Source organism: Pempheris klunzingeri, chromosome 4 (genome assembly GCF_042242105.1).
Source record: "Pempheris klunzingeri isolate RE-2024b chromosome 4, fPemKlu1.hap1, whole genome shotgun sequence".
Classification (NCBI taxonomy): Eukaryota; Metazoa; Chordata; class Actinopteri; order Acropomatiformes; family Pempheridae; genus Pempheris; species Pempheris klunzingeri.
Genome location: NC_092015.1, coordinates 6,146,708 through 6,165,385, shown reverse-complemented (window position 1 = coordinate 6,165,385; position 18,678 = coordinate 6,146,708). Strand labels below are relative to the sequence as shown.

At 41.1% G+C, this 18,678-nt stretch overlaps 1 protein-coding gene and 1 non-coding gene across 2 annotated transcripts; one reads left to right on the top strand and one right to left on the bottom strand.

Annotated features, from left to right (window-relative positions):
- Positions 1 to 1,745: 1,745 nt before the first annotated feature.
- Positions 1,746 to 1,818, bottom strand: trnak-uuu (transfer RNA lysine (anticodon UUU)). The gene has a single exon. It is a non-coding gene; the product is annotated as a tRNA-Lys (tRNA).
- Positions 1,819 to 2,576: 758 nt separating this feature from the next.
- Positions 2,577 to 8,870, top strand: nek3 (NIMA related kinase 3). Its single transcript, XM_070829204.1, has 13 exons — positions 2,577 to 2,880; positions 3,214 to 3,307; positions 3,424 to 3,521; positions 3,625 to 3,708; positions 4,076 to 4,143; positions 4,247 to 4,333; positions 5,449 to 5,503; positions 5,750 to 5,950; positions 6,249 to 6,366; positions 7,460 to 7,609; positions 7,717 to 7,848; positions 7,991 to 8,108; positions 8,614 to 8,870. The coding sequence occupies exons 1-13, from the start codon at positions 2,764 to 2,766 to the stop codon at positions 8,678 to 8,680; spliced, it is 1,389 nt and encodes a 462-aa protein (XP_070685305.1). The 5' UTR covers positions 2,577 to 2,763; the 3' UTR covers positions 8,681 to 8,870.
- Positions 8,871 to 18,678: the final 9,808 nt, after the last annotated feature.

The window sequence follows — 18,678 nt, the reverse complement described above, 5'->3', positions numbered from 1 at the left end:
TATTTTTTATTGCCCCACAGCTGCTGCATGGCCGTCATCTGTCACTGAAGCAGCACAAACTAGAGGAGAAGTGTCACAGCGTCTGACTGATACCATATGTCATGATTCTGCACGTAAATACTCTCCCAGCACCACGAACACCTACAACGACGCACGTTCGTGTAGAAAAATGAGCTTCATCACGTCACAAATTAAACATTTTGTGGTGGAAGCTCTCTCGCTCACACACTAATACACACAGCTTGTTACTTTGGTCTTTAATAACTGATAATTAATGATTACATCGTTGTTTGTGTGAAAGTCTCTCACTTATCAGCCGAGCAGGGCACACTCAAACTAACACTAACTATTTTATTTTAGCCAATTATACAAACACGTGCTTATTAAAGTTTTATCTGTATGAAGGTCTATTCAAAATGTGTATTTTTTAAATATGATTTTAGTTTAGAAGTTAATTTTGAAAATTAATTTCTCTCTTTTCCTTTTAAAAAGTTGGAGAGGAAATCAGGGATTTGTGGTTGGCCCACTTTCTGATTTACCTACATGCCTATACATTGGTATTAAATTCTGTAGTGTGAAGGGAGGAGCTCATTGCCTTCTTATCTTGAGGAATAATTCACCCAGACTATGAAAATACAGTCATCATTCATCCGTCAGCAGGAACTGAGGTTCGTACCGGCCAGGGCTTCATCCCAAACTAAATGAAGTGAGACATCTTTTTACAGCTCCAAGAAAAGCAAAACAAGACGTCCATCACATTTCCCAAAAACAGGTTGTGAAGCATGAGCCAGGAGCTGTAGACAACCTGTTGCACTGTGCCCAATATTTACCTCATTATTGCCTTTATCTTCCTCCAGTGGAAAACTATTAGCTGATGCAACCAGCGCACTGCTAGGGAGCAAAAAACAGGAGGTAATGAGGCAAATAGTGGACATTTGGACCTGCAATATCGTTTGCCTGTGAAGCACTCGGTTTGTGCTGCACAAGATGTTATGGGGACTCTGCTTAACTTTATAGGACCATTCCAGTGTGTTTCTGACTTTTGGGTAGATAACACGTAGACTTTACATTTTGTGCTGACCATTTACATATGCATGCTATACATTTTTTGGCTGGGATTTTCCCTGCTGTGAGCCAGTGGCCTCCAGTCATTGCTGCGTGATATGAAAATACATTTACAGACTTTTGAAAGTGACTTAAATTGTGTAATCCATCACAGCCAAAGTCAAGCCTGCATTATATTCTGTCAGTATGACATTATTATTGCACTATGATGCAGTTTGCATGTAAATTGGTTTTACAAGTCTGCACAGCGTTAGGCTAACTCATAATGTTATTTTCATATCTCATAGATATGAATGGAAACCAATGGATGCACGGAACATATCACATTCAAACCACAGTTTGCAGTAAATGTGGGAATATTTCTGGGAATGTTTTAAACATCTAAGGGGTTCTCCTCTGGAGGCTGATTTTAATGCCTTTTACACTCAACTTTGAGTATTTTAAAGCATGAGCAATCAAATGGAAAATCAAATGGACTAACATTTTCTCCACCAGAATTATATTATGAGTGACTTAAATGGTTTAGAAAAAATAAAACTTCACAGATTGCTTTCTCTGGGTAGTTGTTAGGGCTTCGACCAAGCTCTTAATTATTCCTGTTACAAAATCTCGTCCAAGACTACATCTGCAGCAGAGACCATGATTAATTATCTCCAGTCTGAAATGTTTAAAAGATACACCGCCCGAACAGGGACTTGAACCCTGGACCCTCAGATTAAAAGTCTGATGCTCTACCGACTGAGCTATCCGGGCTCTGGTCAAGGGCCACGTGCGGTTTCTAAATGAGTCACGTGTCATGTAGAACTACTTTATTATAGGTCTGTAGATCTGTGCCATGCTGCTTTATTACTTTTCCAGCAAGACCAAAACTACTTTAACTTTGACGTTATAGTTTTGCTAAATTGCTAAAACGAGTGACAGACATTATTTGTTAACACTGACACGCCTTACACATGAGATAATTAGATAATTAAAGCATCACTTAGCTCATGTACATGGATTTACCCCAGCAGATCAACTACCAGCACCACATGAGGTAAATTCTTACATTTCTCTGACAGTGGATCTTTGGCAGGCAGGAAACCCGCACCAATCTGCCTAAACCATGCAGTCTATGGCCTAAACTCTTACTTACTTAGTTAAAATGTAATCTTTGAAAGAGGTTAGGACAACAAGAAGAGCAAGCATGGCTCAAAAAACCAGCAACATAATGAGTTCAGAGCGTAGACACAATAACATCACATAATGGATTGAAATAAAAATGCACATAGTAAATTAGAGCAAACGTGTATTATATGAACCCTTGAAAAACAGAGTACTCTAGAACAAAAGCATTAGACTACTGGAGCAAATTACTATACTAATGTAAATTACTATTTACATTATTATGGTCATAATGGTTATATATATAATTTGGAGATGATGATCTACCGCCATCTAGCGGCCACGCAGCGCAGCACAGGTGCGCCTTACGCTACGTCACACAATAATACGGAAGTAGCGGCCAAACAAACTGTAAGAGTCCAGGTAAAAAAATAAATCTGGAGCATCAGTCTTCAGTTAGACGTTTTAAATGGCTCAATGTGAGCACAGACGACTGAAATAAGTTAATTTTTAGTCACAGTCTCCATCGGCTCAGTCCGTCTTTGCAGCTAGATTCGTTTTGTAAATCCTTTGTGGTTTCTCTTTGTGGTTTTTATGGAGAGATACTCAGTGCAGAAGGTCGTCGGTGAAGGATCTTTCGGTCGTGCTCTTTTAGTCCAGTGTAAAAGCAGTCAGGACAAGTATGTGGTCAAGGAAATCCAGCTGCCAAAGGTATGTACAAACCAAGACAGTGATGTACTGGACACACCGCAGCTCTGCCCTCACCTGAGTGGTGTCCTGCAAAAGTAACAATAATAAGTAATAGTAATAATAAAGTCGTGAATTAAACATAAATGTTCCAGATGTTGGATTTGCACCACACTGTACACAACACTGCTGCACATTACATTTGATATTCCAGGCTGTGATAGCCTGGGGTTGGATATGGAAATGTTATTTGCACTGTGCTGATAACCTGCCATATTGTTGCTCACACAGAGACGCAGAGGCTGTTTGTTTTGGGTAATAGAGAATGCCTTCATGCCTGCATTTGCATTTTTATAGAATCAGTCCAAATTGGAGAGATCGAGGAGAGAAGCCGTCCTGCTGTCCAGAATGAAACATCCTAATATTGTGGCCTTCAGGGAGGCTTTCGAAGGTTTTCACGCATTGCAACACTCCCATCAAAGCCTTTAACAACACATTTGGACTCTTGTGACGTACAGTTATTATTGCTTGGACTCCACAATAGGCAATGTGATTGTGTTTGTTCAGCTGCTGACCTGCTGTGTATTGTCATGGAGTACTGCCGTGGAGGAGACCTGCTCCAGAGGATCCAGCAACAGAAAACGACACAGTTCTGCGTTGATGAAGTAGGCCTCAACTGCCTGCAAACTATTCTCACACTTTCATCTTACCATTTTGTTCCCCCCCTCTTTTGACATTTAGTTTCACCCAATCTCTCTCTTTCTCCAGATTTTGAGGTGGTTCGCTCAAATGTGTGCTGGCGCACAACATATCCATAAGAAACGGGTTTTGCACAGAGATCTGAAGTCCAAGGTACAGTAGTGTCTTGATGTCATTGTTTATAATTACTATATATGTTTAATACATTTTCCTTTTTTTTTACTTTTGTCGCCATACGTAGAGCAGACGTGAATTCAAGAGGAAGACCAGATTTTCTTTGTGTTTGTTCACTGAATTAGAACAAGACGTCGATAGTTTAGTTTATTGGTTGAATGTGTGTTGATAAAATCTCATCAGTGTGAGCGCTGCGGAGTGAAACGAACAATGATGAAGTTGCCGATCGAGATAATATCCTGACATTATCGCCCACTAATGCATAATGCCATCATTCTGCCGTGCTTTGCTGCTCTTATTTTTGCTTCATGTGAAGTCATCACTTCTCTTTCATTTCCTTTACCAGAACATTTTCCTGACAGATAATGGGACAATCAAGCTCGGGGACTTCGGCTCAGCGTGTGTTCTGAACAGGTACAGGAAGAGACAGACAACAATTCATAATTTGCTATTTTTAAAGTTCATGCTCAGTGCAGTTACATTCTAACTTTGACTAATGTTTGGAATTGGGTTGCAGCTCAAAGGCGTATGCTCACACTTATGTTGGGACTCCATATTATGTGGCTCCAGAAATCTGGGACAACAAGCCGTACAACAATAAGAGGTATGTTACCACGTTTGTTCGGCTGGTTCCTCCATTTTATATGGCAGAAAATCAAATGACAATAAAATGAAACCATAATTTTGGATCAGTATTGTAAGGAGGGGAAATTGGGTCATTGCAACAGGAACTATTAACCGAGTAAAGCAAAGAATGTACAACCCAAATATAGACGACCAAATAATCAGAAAAAATTCATACAAATAACACATGAATCAAAGTTAGACATCTGTATTTATTACACAGCTCTGTATAGGAGGCCGTTGCTATGGACACAAATCTGATTGTAGAAGCGATGAAATTATTTTTAAATCAGTCAAATTGTATTTAAGTGAGTGTTTTGTGTGATAGTGTGATAAGTGCATCATCCTGTCGGCGTTCATTTTACTATGAGCGGCTTGTTGTAAATTATCCCGTACAAATCAGACACTTAAGATAATACAAAGTAAAAGAGTAAGACACTTGATAATAAAGATAAGAACAAAATCAGTCTTAAAAACGATAAGACGGAGTGGTAGCAGCACTAATAAATAAATAAATAAATAAATAAAATGATGTAAAACATGATTAAAAGATCCCAGAAATGACATAGTGAAAACAATATGCTTTGTATCTATATTTTGAATAATACTTTTGAGGTTGAGCACCCATGCATGGAACATACAGAAGTGTATGCTCTGTGTTCACATTACTGATGCACAGTTAAGAGCACAAACAGTCTTCAAAACTCCCCTCATAAGTACTTTAAAGTGAAGCTCTAATATCTGAGACTTGACTGTCATTGGCCAAACAGACGACAGGCAGACAGACAGACGGACAAAAAAAGAATTCCGTGGTCCTTCCTAAATGTCATGTTTGCTTACAGTCTCCCTTCCAGGCTTGATTTTCCGTCAACACAACATTTGAACACAGTGCTTCTCATTAGACAGTCTGGGATGTTGGAGTTTCAATAAATGCACCAACAATGACAAGTTTTCAAAACAGTCTGTGTCCTTGACTCAGCTGTGATTATGTAACTTACGCGTGGGTTTCGAGGTTTGTATCTTCTTGACTGTGCCAGTGCATGACGAACGTCTGGAGCGTATGAATAACCATCTCTCTGTTTATGTGCTCTGCAGTGATGTGTGGTCTCTGGGCTGCGTTCTCTACGAGCTCTGCACCCTGCGACACCCGGTATTTCCCCTCCCTTGTCTCTCCGTGTACCACTGGTCTGTTTGTGGGCCTCTCTCCAAACATTGTCAATGAATCATTGTATGAAATGAAACTGCTGTCATCTTATTGCGCAGTGAGACACCGCAAAGCATTGTTGTGAAATGATGGAGGCCCAGTGTCTTCAGCTGAGTTGGATCATCTGCTGTGTATTTTTTGTGGCTCAGATTTGTTGACCCGGCGCTCCTCACACCTCATTCTTACATCCAGTTCCAGGCGTCCAGCTGGAAGAGCCTGATTTTTAAGGTGTGTCGGGGTGCATACCCTCCCCTCCCCAATCACCTGCCCTACGAGCTGCAGTATCTGATCAAGCAGATGTTTAAGACAAACCCAAAAGACAGGCCGTCCCTGCACACCGTCCTGACCTCTCACCGGATCTCCAAACTCCTGCGCACACATCTGCCCACCCAGGTAAGAACACGGACTCAGCCCATGTGCTTAAAGGTGCAGTCCACTGCGGCTGACCCTCCTGCATGGTGACTGTCATTCAAGCAGTTGGACCTGAAGAGAGATTTTATGGCTTTCCATCCGACATAACGACATACTGTCAGGACAAGGTGTCAAAGTGAGAATTTAAACTCTTGCACAACTTCCCCAGCTGTGGTGACCCTATGAGGAATCTGACCTTTGACAAGCTGCTGTTAGTTCAGATGGCTGCGGAGCTTGTGCTATGTGTTTGATTTACTGCACTGCTTTGAATCTTTTACAGGCGATAGAGGCGGAGGAGGAGGAGGGGAGGAGGGCGGGTCGATGGAACAGAGAGGAGGGAAAGAAGGTGGCCAATCATCTGGGAGAGAAGAGTTTAATAAAAACATCAACATTTGAAGGTAGAGTCCGAGTCAAAGTTGACAGTGCATGAAAAAGAAGGATTTACTGCTGTAAATCTCCACTTAACGTTTTATGAAGGCTGGTTGGGACGTACAAGTAGCTGTCAGTGAAAAAACTACATATACACTACTCACAAAAAGTTAGGGATATTCAGCTTTCAGGTGAAATTTCAGGATGAACCTAAAATACATTCTAACCTTTCCAGGTGAACTTAATGTGACCTTCTCTAAACCTTTGAATGCACATGTCCAACTGTTCAGTGTTTCAGTACTTTCTGCACAAGTTGCTTTTCTCTAACAAGAAGCTTAACAGCAACATTCACAACAGGTTTGATCCATGAATCCACCAATATATTTCCTGCTTCAGTTAGAATTGGTATTTAAACAGTCCTCCTCATCGTGCTGTTCACATTCTGACATCATGAGACCAAGACGACACCTAACAGTTGATCAGCAGCACCTCAACACTGGAGGCTTCAAACAGGAAGTCCTCAGACGGAGGTGTTCACTGAGCTTAGAGGGTCACAGAGTGTCATCAGGAGGTTGTAACAGTGATACAGAGACTGGAAGAGTCACAGAAAGGAGAGGAGTGGACGTCCTTTGGCCACATCCCAATTTATTGAGGCACCGAAAATTTTTTGTTGTGGTATACCTACCACTGTTGTTAGCTTTTCTTTCAATAAATTGTTTAAGATGAAGAAACTACCATTGCATGCTTCTACTTAAATGCCCTACTTTCATGATATAATATCACTGTAGCATTAACTTTTTACATTTCCCATAAATTTCACCTGAAAGTCGAATATCCCTAACTTTTTGTGAGTAGTGTATATGTTATGTGATTTTAACCCATTCCTTCAGACTGTATAAAACACAATGAAAGTTTTAATAACCAACTTAACAAACTAAAGTAAAAATGAATAATCCATTTATGTTCAAACTGAAAGTAATATTTATGATTATGAGCAAGAGAAGCACAGTGTTTTTTCTTCTCCCCTTCCTCTCTGGGTTTTTGTGCATGTGCTGTGCACACCTTTTGAAAAGAAAGAAATATAACAAAAAAAAAAGAATCCTAAGTAACCCTTTACCTCAGGTGTGGAGTTACCTGAAGCCCCTGGTGAAAATGGAGAGCCGGCTCCTCGAAAGCTGTGGGCCGCTGAGCCATCAGACTCTGTGATGCGGATGTTGGCCAACGCAAGCCTCGTCTCATCTGACAGCACGGCATCGACCAGCTGGACCGGAAGTATGATAACAGTGGAGGCATTTTCGCCTCCTCAGTTTGTTCAACATTCAAGTTTGGATGATGAAATACATTTGCAGAATGTATGAGTTGCATCCGTGTTTTTCCAGGTGTGTCAGAGGAGCCAGAGCCCTGCAGGCAGAGGAGACGATGGGAGAAGGATCCTCCTGAAAGGCTTCTGAGTCTGCTGGAGAAGGCCCAGCTGAACACAGCCTTCAGCACCTTTTTGATAAGCCGAGGAGGTCTGTTCTCATCTGAATATCTATCTACCTTTACTCTAACACGCAGCGAACCTTGTGTAAGTTTTTCAGTTTCAGAGTCTTGCCACTCTGTGTGCTGGGTGACATAAATGGTCCTCTGTAGTGATGCACTTTCCATTTTCAGGGGACGATCCTCTGGTGGGACCCCTCTCCCAGCCGCAGGGTGACAGTACAGACGGACCTGAGCCAGAGGTGGCTGTAAATGAGGACCGGCTGCAGCCTCGCTCTGATGACGAGGACACGTAAGTAACCCTGACTTAGTGCTGTGTTTTACATTATGATGGATGTCCAATTAGAATACATTTTTTTTTAAAGGGCGTTAGCACTGGTTTTGCATGGTGGAGCCCTTTATGTACACATTTTTTAAGACACTGAGAGCTAATGTGTATGGGTTCGGATTGATATGATACTCATGGGTCAGTTTTCCTTTTCTTGAATTATTTCTTTAATGAAAATATTTAGCAAAAGAAAAATTACGACTTAAAATTGCTCTGTAGTTCACTTTTTTTTGTGCTTCCAAAGCAGCACATGGGCTGTAAAGCACATTGTGGAAAACCAAAAATCATCTGCATCTGGCAAACTAAACATTGTTCACATTAAAGGTCACATTAATCGTTAATGTTCAAAGTGTTTTATGAATCTCAGTTGGACGTATGGAATGTGCTGTTTTCCTATCATTTTTATATGTGGCCTCTGGTGTGAAAACAAAGCAGGAAATGCACTGCACCATTTTCCCTCTCTTCACAGAGACTTTGAGGAAGAATCTCCATGTGACTGGATAGATGAAGTTGAGAAGATGTTTTCGGAACACTAACGCCTCATCCCCTCTGAGCCTCTGAGGCTGTCATTGTTAATGTTGTAAACTTGATCACACTGGTGCAACAAAACACAAAAGTTTGAGTAGAATTTTGTTGAATTTGTGACATAAACCTTTTTTACACAGAGATGTCTGAGATGTGTGCTCTGTCTCTCAAGTGAATTGAACATCTGCTGTGTTTGGTTCAGGTTACCAATGATAACATTCCCAGTAGATTGAAGCCGTCTGGGAGCTCCTGTTTGGCTTGTCGGGGAAGCAGGAAATATTAGACTCGGAGCAGCTGGGTCTCCGTGGGGTCACACCATTTTGAGCCCGCCTCCACCTTTTGATGTCTATTTCCTCTGCGGTATCAAAAGTAGACTAAACATCTTCAGTCTGGTATTATTTGTCTTTTATTCTCTTGGCGAGACACTACCAATCACACATCTTGACCCTTTAGCTGTGTTGTTTTTTAATTTGCTGTGACCACAACGGTGCAGACGTAGAGATGGCAGTGCTGCTTGTTCCTGCAGGAAATGTTGATTATGTACCACTAGGTGGAGTTGAATTCACTGATGTGAACCTATTGGAGAGGTTATGGGTGAGAAAAGCTACATTCTGGTTAAGATATAGCTCAACATAAAAAAATGACACAAAATCCTTTTGATATTAAGACTCAGTCCTAGATAATTCCTTATTGGCACCAGGAGGAGCATAAACACATTTAATACAGAGGAACCAGAGACTGTTACTCTTACTTTGTTTTGCCAAATTAAAAACTCGACAGTATGGAATAAAAGCAGACAATGGCTTAACCACATGTTTGGCAACTGTAAACAAAAGCCAAGCCTCGCCCATGACAGTTTGGGCTCGGCAGGATACAGATACTACAGACCCTTGAATCAACAAAACCATGATGATGCTGATTCACCAACAGTCACACCACGGATGGATTATCCTGCTGCCAAAGTTCCTCCAGCGACTGAAGCCACCCATAGGCTGACAGGAGGACTCCGCTATATGAGAGGCTCTAGCTAGATATCTGCCCATCATGCGCTTTATTGAGGAAGCCTGGGGCTGCAGCTTGCCCCTTATCTCGAAGCCACACTGAATCCCCCTCCAGGGCGCACACTCCAGCCCCCTGCTTTTTTTTTTATTCGTACAATGTTTCCCCTCGTACCTCCAAAGATGTCCATGTCTAGCGAAGATACAGACAGAGTGGTGGAGCATGTCTGAGCTACTGCACCACCATGCTGTGTGTCCTGCAGATAGGAGGGTCTCCCATCAGCGTCCATGACGAACTAGACAGCATCTTTAGAGCTCAGCCATCTAATGGGAACTGAGGAGTCTGGTGTGCTTGAATGGTACAATGAGGATTGTGCTGTTAAGGGCTGTAATAGTTTTTTAGAGGGATTCATTTAGTGAACCTCAGTACTTTTTGAGTATCAACTGAGATCTGGACATTAAGTATCAAAAAGTGTCAACTATCGTAATTTGGCATCAAATGCTTGGTCAGACTCTTAATTATCGAAATCAGGAACATTTTCTAACTTTAGACAGTATTTTATGTGGGTATTTGATATTGATGTTTGAGTAATTTGAAATTTTTGTTTAGTTTTTAAAAAAGATTTACGGTATCAGAAAACTTGTACTATTTGGCTGTTCCGGTATCACATTGGAACCATTAAAGCCAGAAATAATTACAGGTGTGAATGAGACAAAGAGTCTGGTCTGAATGTGACACTGACATGAAAAACTATATTTTTTGTGCTGTGACTAAACTTAGGCCAGGAGGCAACAGCAGATGTGCACTGGGTAGTAGAAACAGAACATTATAATACATACAATAGCTATACATTTTGTCCCCCGGCCCACATTTTTCTTATTAATTCCATAATGCTCAGGTGCACAAATATAACCAGCCAAGAGATTCTTGGTGAACTATTGCATTTTAATAGACCATACCATACAATCTCCCTCCCTAACAAGGATATGATTTATGATATATTGCAAGACTATTGGTTTGTTTTTCGTTCACACCTTCAATTATTGGGTCAAGAGTGCAAGACCTGACTTGAGAATAAATCCTGACAGAACAATTTTATGAAGTTGTAGTTCAGAAATACAGAGCCAAACAGGCCGATGAACTGGGGCTTCCTCTTGCAGGAAGGATGTGAAGTCGTGCCTGTTATATCTCAATGGCTATAAACGGGTCAGAAAAGAACTTTCTCTTTGAATGAATTGTTCATCTGTGCAGCACTCCTACACTGACGGATGGGTTCTGAGGTCAAACTCGAAACGCAACTTTTTATTTTGGATCAGTTTGAGGATATAACTCATTGCACATGACGGCACACACCGATACTGAGAAGTGACATGTGCCACAAAAACATTCTGTGACATTGCTGTGTTTTTTTTTGGGTGGATAAGTTCAAGAAAAACCGCAATGCCCTTTAATTGGGCAGAAGGTGTGATCTGAGTAGCGTGCAGTGGCTTGCAGGAGAAAAGTCATGCATTTCCCCTCTCACTTGCTGTATTCATCTTAACCCCATCTTACCTCAAAGTCTCATTTTAAAACACGCTACATCCTGTATTTCGTTTTTTGCTTACTTTGTCACACTGAAGTTGCATCTTGAGCCACTGCTGGGACATCTAATCTGAAGTGCTTCATTGATTTTTTTTTTTTTTTTCCTGCTCATCCTTGTGACCCGATAGCAAACAATCAAGTTACTTCCCCTCTTATCAAATGATGCATGAAAGACCTTTCATTTTGTCTTGTTGGAAGATTGTCTGGATCCCTCGACCCCCAGCCTCTGTCATCACCCTTGATGAAATATTGGCACTTGTTATCTGCTATAATCTCTGTTCCCCTTTTGTTTGCCTGTCACGGTGCCTGTTTTTGTGGCCTGCTTTCTGAGCGCCCACAACTTCACTCAGGAAGCGCTCTGCAGATGCAAGATGACCCAGTGATCTCTTGTCTGGCTGCTCATGCTGCTCATGCTTATTTCTATTTTTCTTATTTAGACTGAGGGACCTTTAGTATTCACATTTCTACTCTGTGTGTGTGTGTGTTTTTTTTTTTTTTAGACATTCAACTCCATTAGCATCTGGACGGTATTTGAGTTTTTAGTGGACATTTATAGCCTCAGTGGTATCAACCACACAGTGAAGGAAACAATGAAACCTGCTACCATGACTCACTCGGTAAAGAGAAGTGCTGTTTATTCTTCACGGGGTGCAGCTCTTCCTGTTAATAACAAAGCACTTAGGCGCTGCAGTTGGGAGTCTCTTTGCAGCTATAAATATGGGAGCTGTCATTGTTATGATTACTTCAAGCCCTCTGCACTGACCCTCCATTGTCTCCTCCCAGTGTTTTGTTGCTCTGTATCAGACAATAGAGCCTGGCGTGGCCAAGCAGGCTTTGCTGTGGAGCTCCACAATTCATCAGCCACTCAAAGTAAAAAGGTCATGAACAGTTAAATTTGGATCCCGGGTTATGCGAAGTAAGACAGCGCCTGCTCTGTGCAGGTTGTCGGGACATTTGCACTTTTAAATGTTGCTATTGTTTGCGGCTCATAAGCTTGTTGACTCCTGATGGGCCAGTCCACCTTTAGGCAGGGTCACAGGCTCCAATGGCCATTTTTTTTGTCAGTCTTTCAAAGCTTCAGTCTTGTAGCCTAAATGCAGTGTTCTGAAATCAGCTGCTCTACTACATTTTGAAATAGAGTAAGAGGTACTTTAAGTAAGTATTTTAAAACGCTTACTTAAATTTGTAAGTGTTTTTAAATGCGGTTTTATCTTTTTGTTCTCAAAACTATTTACGAAGCAGGTTCAGCTCTTCCTTCCTTGTAGGTGTACTAATCTCAGAATGACTGTAAAAACTCTCTCTTTTGTTGCTCACACAGACTACAATTGCGTGACATCGGCAGCAGGAAAATTTCTGATATCTCTCAGCAAACTGAATATCTCGCTGTGAAAAATACCAGCCTACTCCTGGTGTGTATCTTTTTATGACTATGACTGGTTCATTATAGTCGTGTAATGGATGGGTGTTTGTGGGATGCATTGTTTTTGTCAAGTTCTTTGCTTAACTATGTCTCCTTTTTTACTGACAGAAATTGTTTATAGATACATTCAGACTGTGTATTCTACAATGCTGCACTTATTTTATGTAATATGCTTCCTGGAAAATGCCACTTTTCAAGCCCCTGAAGGGTTTTTAGCCAATTCTCCTTCACAATTACTTGCAAATGATGCATTGTATCTTTTAAAAATATTTCTATATGTACTGTATAAATAAAGAAACGTAGGAAAGTGAAAGTGAATTTGAGCTTGCTTGCTCATCATTTCCCTGATCTTCACACTGCTCAAAATGCAAATCTCATGTCACAGTCACACAGCTTCAGCCGCTCACTCTACTTATTTTTCTGCCATGTTCTGTTTATGTCTCGCAAAAAGCAACAGCTCTCATTGTGGTTTGTGAGCCTGACTTGCGCTAATGTGCACAAAGTTGAAGCAGAGAAACCCCAGCAATGAACGCAGCCACAGTGAAGAGGGCTGCAAGCCTTCAGTACAGCTTTGCTCTTTAGTTAATAACAGGTTTTTTAATATATCCCAGTATATCAAGCTTGAAATCTCTGGCTATGCAACACGTGAAAAATGACAGTACAGTGGTTCAGCATGAATCAGTTCTTTCAGTCCCATGATTCTGAATATTTCCACACTCAGTATTTATATCTCATTGATCTAAAACAGTGTGTTCACACTGCACAGGTTCAAACAAGACAGAATGGTCAACAGCAAGTTAATGGTTGATGTGTTTATCAGTCTTGCCACTTGAACTTCCCCAGCACGCATAATGCTGTTTGGAAATGTTTCACATAGTGGAGACCAGAAAATATACGGTTGTGTGTTAATGTGTCCTGGAATTATGGGTGTTGTATGTATTGTTTCATGTTTTGTCCCATTCAATAAATCACGTATACTTTATTTGAATCATTGTTGCCAACAATTATGCAAACAATGTTCCAGCGCTTCAAAATGTTCTAGTCTGCCTTGTGGAGCCATCAGCTTCCATTCATTTCCATGTGGCACGGAAATCATTTTGGAGACCCTTAAAGCATGAAAAATTGACTTTAAAGTTGATAATCACAGTGGAAGTCAAGCCTGCAATGATTGTAATATCATATCATCAAGCTAAGAAAATAGTTTGTATGTTCATTATAATGAATTATTCAACGCAAGCTTGTAAAAAGAGTTACCTGATTTTTTTGCAAGTTTTCCTGAGTTTATGCAGGTAAGAGGGCAGCGTGCGGGAGCTTTTTCTTCCTTTAATGTGGCATAATGAAAAACAATTAAATGTCAGATTTCAGGTATGGATCACCATACCTCTCTTGCTCAATGGTACCTCTGTGTCCAAGGAGAATTATCTTGCTCTTATCTGTCTGTTACTTGGGACTAATTATGTGTTTTCTTGTTTTTTTTTGGAGCAACGCAGATAACCTTGGGGGTATCAATGAGCCGTGTCCTTCCCACCCTGAGGCCAGAGTGTCAGTGAATTAGGTGTCTCTCCGGGAGCCTGGTTCAAAAGGAGTGGGGATGTTATATTTTAAGCATACAAACTTTAAGTTTGGCTGGGAAGTTGCAGTGTTCTTTTGGGGAAGAGAAAGGCCTGTTTAAAAATAGGAATGTAAACAGTAATCAATAAGCATGATGAAAGGATATCACCTCACTGGGACATCTAAGAGTGATTTTCTGTGTGGTTGAGGGAGACAGAAATCTGCTGAAGAAGATAGGAAAGTATTGTGTGGTCTGAGAGGCTCCATGGAAATTCCTCATGGGGAACACGCTGACCTCAAGGCTGACCTGTAAGCGTCAGCTTTTATGTGTGGTTGTGCTGTGGAGTGTGCTATGGGCATTTGTTTATGAGCCTGTGCTGTAGTATTAGCGGGGACCTGATATCACTAATCCTGCCATGTGCATAGAGGAGCCACTGTGTAAAACTTCACAGGCGGATTTCAGCCTTCAGTGCAACTTTTGTCTTTCTGTACAGTTTAATTTAAATTTGAGGTATTTCTTTTACATTACCTTTTACGACCGCAGCTAAGTACAGTGAACATGCAGATAAGGATTCAGCGTTGCTCGAGTGCTGCAGTAACAGTCAGGTAGTAATATTTTAAAATGTGGCAACGTGCCCCTCTAAATTGGTCCAAAATTAAATAATGCAAGTTAATGTGGTACACTAATCCATATCATTACACTAGTTGGTTATTCTCTTCAAGAGGTTTATAATTAATTTGTCTTTACAAAATACCGAATAATTATGAACAGCGCAACTTATTAGAGTCTTGCTGCTGTAAGTTTTCACATTGTTAGACACTATATGTATTCATAGTGAAACCGCAAACACTTCTGAATCTAATAATGTAAATGTGCATTTTACAACATTTTTGTACATTTTTATATATCCTATGCTGTGAGGGCGCTTTTACAGGACATGTGAGATATGTGGCCCTTGTGGGGTTTGACCCTGTGACCTTTCCTTTCTCTTATGAGAATGTTAGTCACACCAGTTGTCCTGTCTGGTTAGACGCTGTTGCTACAGTTGAGGATTAATGTGTTCACATTGGCTGGTCAGACATTGTTTAAATCCCCAGGAGTTTCCAGAGGAAGGACTCCCAGCTAAAGGAACGCCCAACCTGTCCCATCAAGCAGAACACACCTAATCATAACGTTTTTTTGTCTCCTATAGACTGTAATACCATGTTCAGTCAGGCTGAAACACTCAGACTGAATCTAAAGCAGATGATTGGATGTACTGTTGTATTTCACGTGTATGTACACTGTATGTATTGGGGGGTAGAAACAACAAGTGGTGTACAGCACTTAAATAGGGGTGTTTCCAAGAAATAAATTTGTCAACTGCAAAACATCAATGATACAGTGTGTGTCAATGTGTAAGCATGTGACAGTGTATGGGAATTCCCAGCACAAACTATTAACCTCTTCCTATAAGTCCCATTTCATTCGGACACTCCAGAGACTGGCTGAGACTTGCTACTCTACATACACGCAACTGCTGATGCACTTCTGAGGTATTTCAGCATTAAAAACAAAAAGCCACACACACTACCACAACCATCCACACACACAGTGAAGGAAGATGGTAACTGCCCCTTTATTTGCTACTGATTAAAATCGAAACACTGACTTATCTCAGTTCGAGCTTCAGGATCTTTTTCTTTTTCTGTGAATCATCTGATGTTGGATTCGTGCAATTTCACAGGAAGTTATCGCCTCATGTGCTAATGTCTTTCACGCTACACCCACCGTTGTTAGGAGGAAACACAACAACAATGATGTCCACTGTGCATGTACTCTTTTTGTTAGGTATAGCTGAAATGTCTGTCTGTGTTGCTGAACTGAGACCAGCATGAGCTTTCCCTTTCGTACCCTGCATACATGGTTTTATAAACATCGCCGTGTCCTGACGAAGGGAGTGTTTAACAGAGATTCTGCTAATGCTTTCTGTTTCATTCCTAAGATTTTATGTAACCAAAAGCTGATCTGGTCAAATAACTCCTCCAGGGATTGATAAGACCTGTTTATGGTCCAAGGCGACAGGGAGTTAAGGAGGATTACATGTGACTGGTGAATGCAGTTATTTAGCTTACCTCCCTGCTTGCAGACACTGAGCTCATTCCACTGCTGGTTATTAGTTCAGTGCTGCTACTGATTTTACAATGAGTGAGGCTGTTGTGCTGGCACAGGCAAGATCATTCTTTTTTTCTTAAACCACATCCTGGCAAATGATTACTTAACGCAATGTTCTCCTGCATTGTGTATTTTTATTGCCTTCTCCTTCCCAGTCAAGAAAGTTGTCTTGCAAGCAAGTAATCTGCTTCCCCAGAGGGTGACAAACTTTTTATAGAGCGATAATAATACCTGTTTACTCCAAAACCAAGGAGGGACTGTAAATGCCAGTGATGTGGAATGTGATTCTGGTGTAACTGTGGGAAAGAATGCATATATCTAAATGGGTATTGGCCATATCAGGATAATAACGGCCATTTCCTCTTAAACTTATCCTGTGAGGCATGAGGCAAAATGGTTGATTATCCTCATCAGAGACCCCTTCCCCCCCAGATCCTTTTAGCAGGACAGGCACTTCCCTTGTCATGTGATCTGGAGCTGTGGAGTGAATCTGAAGACAAGGGCCTCACCCCAATCTAACCCCTTTCCCAGCCAATCCTCCTCTTCCCCTGAAATGGCCCATACACTGAGGTCCTCCTTAATGCCCCAGCAGAAATTACTTCTGACACGAGTTCTCAACACACCAGAGGATCTCCAGTCAGTTGGGACTGACAGAACTTCAAAGCAGCCATTAAGAGGTTCATTGGACAGCACATGCTAGAAGTACCACTGGGGAATAGGAACCTTAAAGCTATAAGTTCAAGACTAGATCCAGACTTGTCTCAAGTAAGGATGGCACTGACTGTGACAACTGTGATGTAAACAGTCACTCAGCTGTTTTTGTTTTGTGTGACCTTTTCCCAGCAGTCACTTAAAAGTTAATTGTTGTGTCCCTAAAAGTTGATTTATGCAAAAATTTAAATTTGTAGATAAAACATTGGATGTCAAATCTTCTTTGAATGTCATAATTTAAGAAGTGCAAATGTCCACTAGTGTGATTTATATTTTCTTCGCATTACTTGCGTAATAAAATTTCACAGATCCTCAATCTATCTTATACTGTGCAAGAACAGCACGGTGCACGTTCCCATCTGAAATTACCAGAGCAATGCAAAACAGAATGTATGCGATGACAAGCAGTGAGACGTCTGTGTTTTCTCACCCTGCAGCCTGCTGTGAAGGAGAGCTCAGGCTGATTAGATAACTGTTGTGTATGCAGAGGAACCTGCTGGGCTCACATGAGGGGTCCGATTCCAGTGATACAGAGAGATTAAACAACCATAAGACTTAAGCATGTACACATCTTCGTGTTCTTGACGTTAAGCAAGATGTTCAACGTTTATGGGAACAATTAAGAAACTCCTCAAAGTTACATCACTTAATGAGGAAGGTGATGGCTCATTTTGTGAAAATGTGTTGAAATATTGAGTCAGGACTGCGTTTACGTACATTCACGTATCCTAACTGCATTTCAATTGTGACTTCCTTTCACAGTGTGTCCCTCTCTGTCTCAGTCTCTGCCCTGACTTTTGGCCCAGATGACAACAGCCACAAACACCTGGTGATCAGATAACAGTTGTATGTGCTGAATACACACTGGCTGGGTTTAGCGTAATCATTAATCAGCTATGTCATCTTGAAATGAGTGCCTGAGCAGTCCTGAACAAGATCAAGTTCATGATGCCCAGTAAGCATGCGGACAAGTCGTGGCTGCTCAGATAAAGATGCCAGTGGCGTCCTGTGCAGATGACATGCAGTGCCTTAGTGTCAAATTGTACTTGTTTGTTTTCATAACAGCACGGGTCTTTAACTCTGTCCTTGTGCTCACTCACATGGCCTCAGAACTAAAGTTATAGGTAGGGAACGAATAAAGCGCAGCTGACTGACCTTCAGGCTATGTCAATAAAGTTAGAGCACCATGTGCTTTCTGTTATTCACTCTCACGCTGTGGTGGCTCCTCACTGATGGCATATCACTTGTAAATTTGTCCACAGCAGGACAAATATTTCACACATCTGTTTTTCTAGTAAACTCCAAACAGGACTTAACTTATTAACAGTTATTTTTTCTATTTCAATTTGATTTTGATATTTTTTATTGTTTCATTTATGCTGTGAGCAACTATTTTTGTGGATTATACTGCGTGACTGTTAGAATTGTGATGCTTTGGTGAGCAGGGAGAACCTGATTTACTGTGTAGCTGCACTGACTGTACTGTTGTGGTGCAGAGAACCAACCTTGACAGTGACGCTAGTAAAAATGGCATGTCCTTGTGGAGGAGGAAAACAAAATGTTACAGAAAATGGAATTGCTATCAAGGTTTT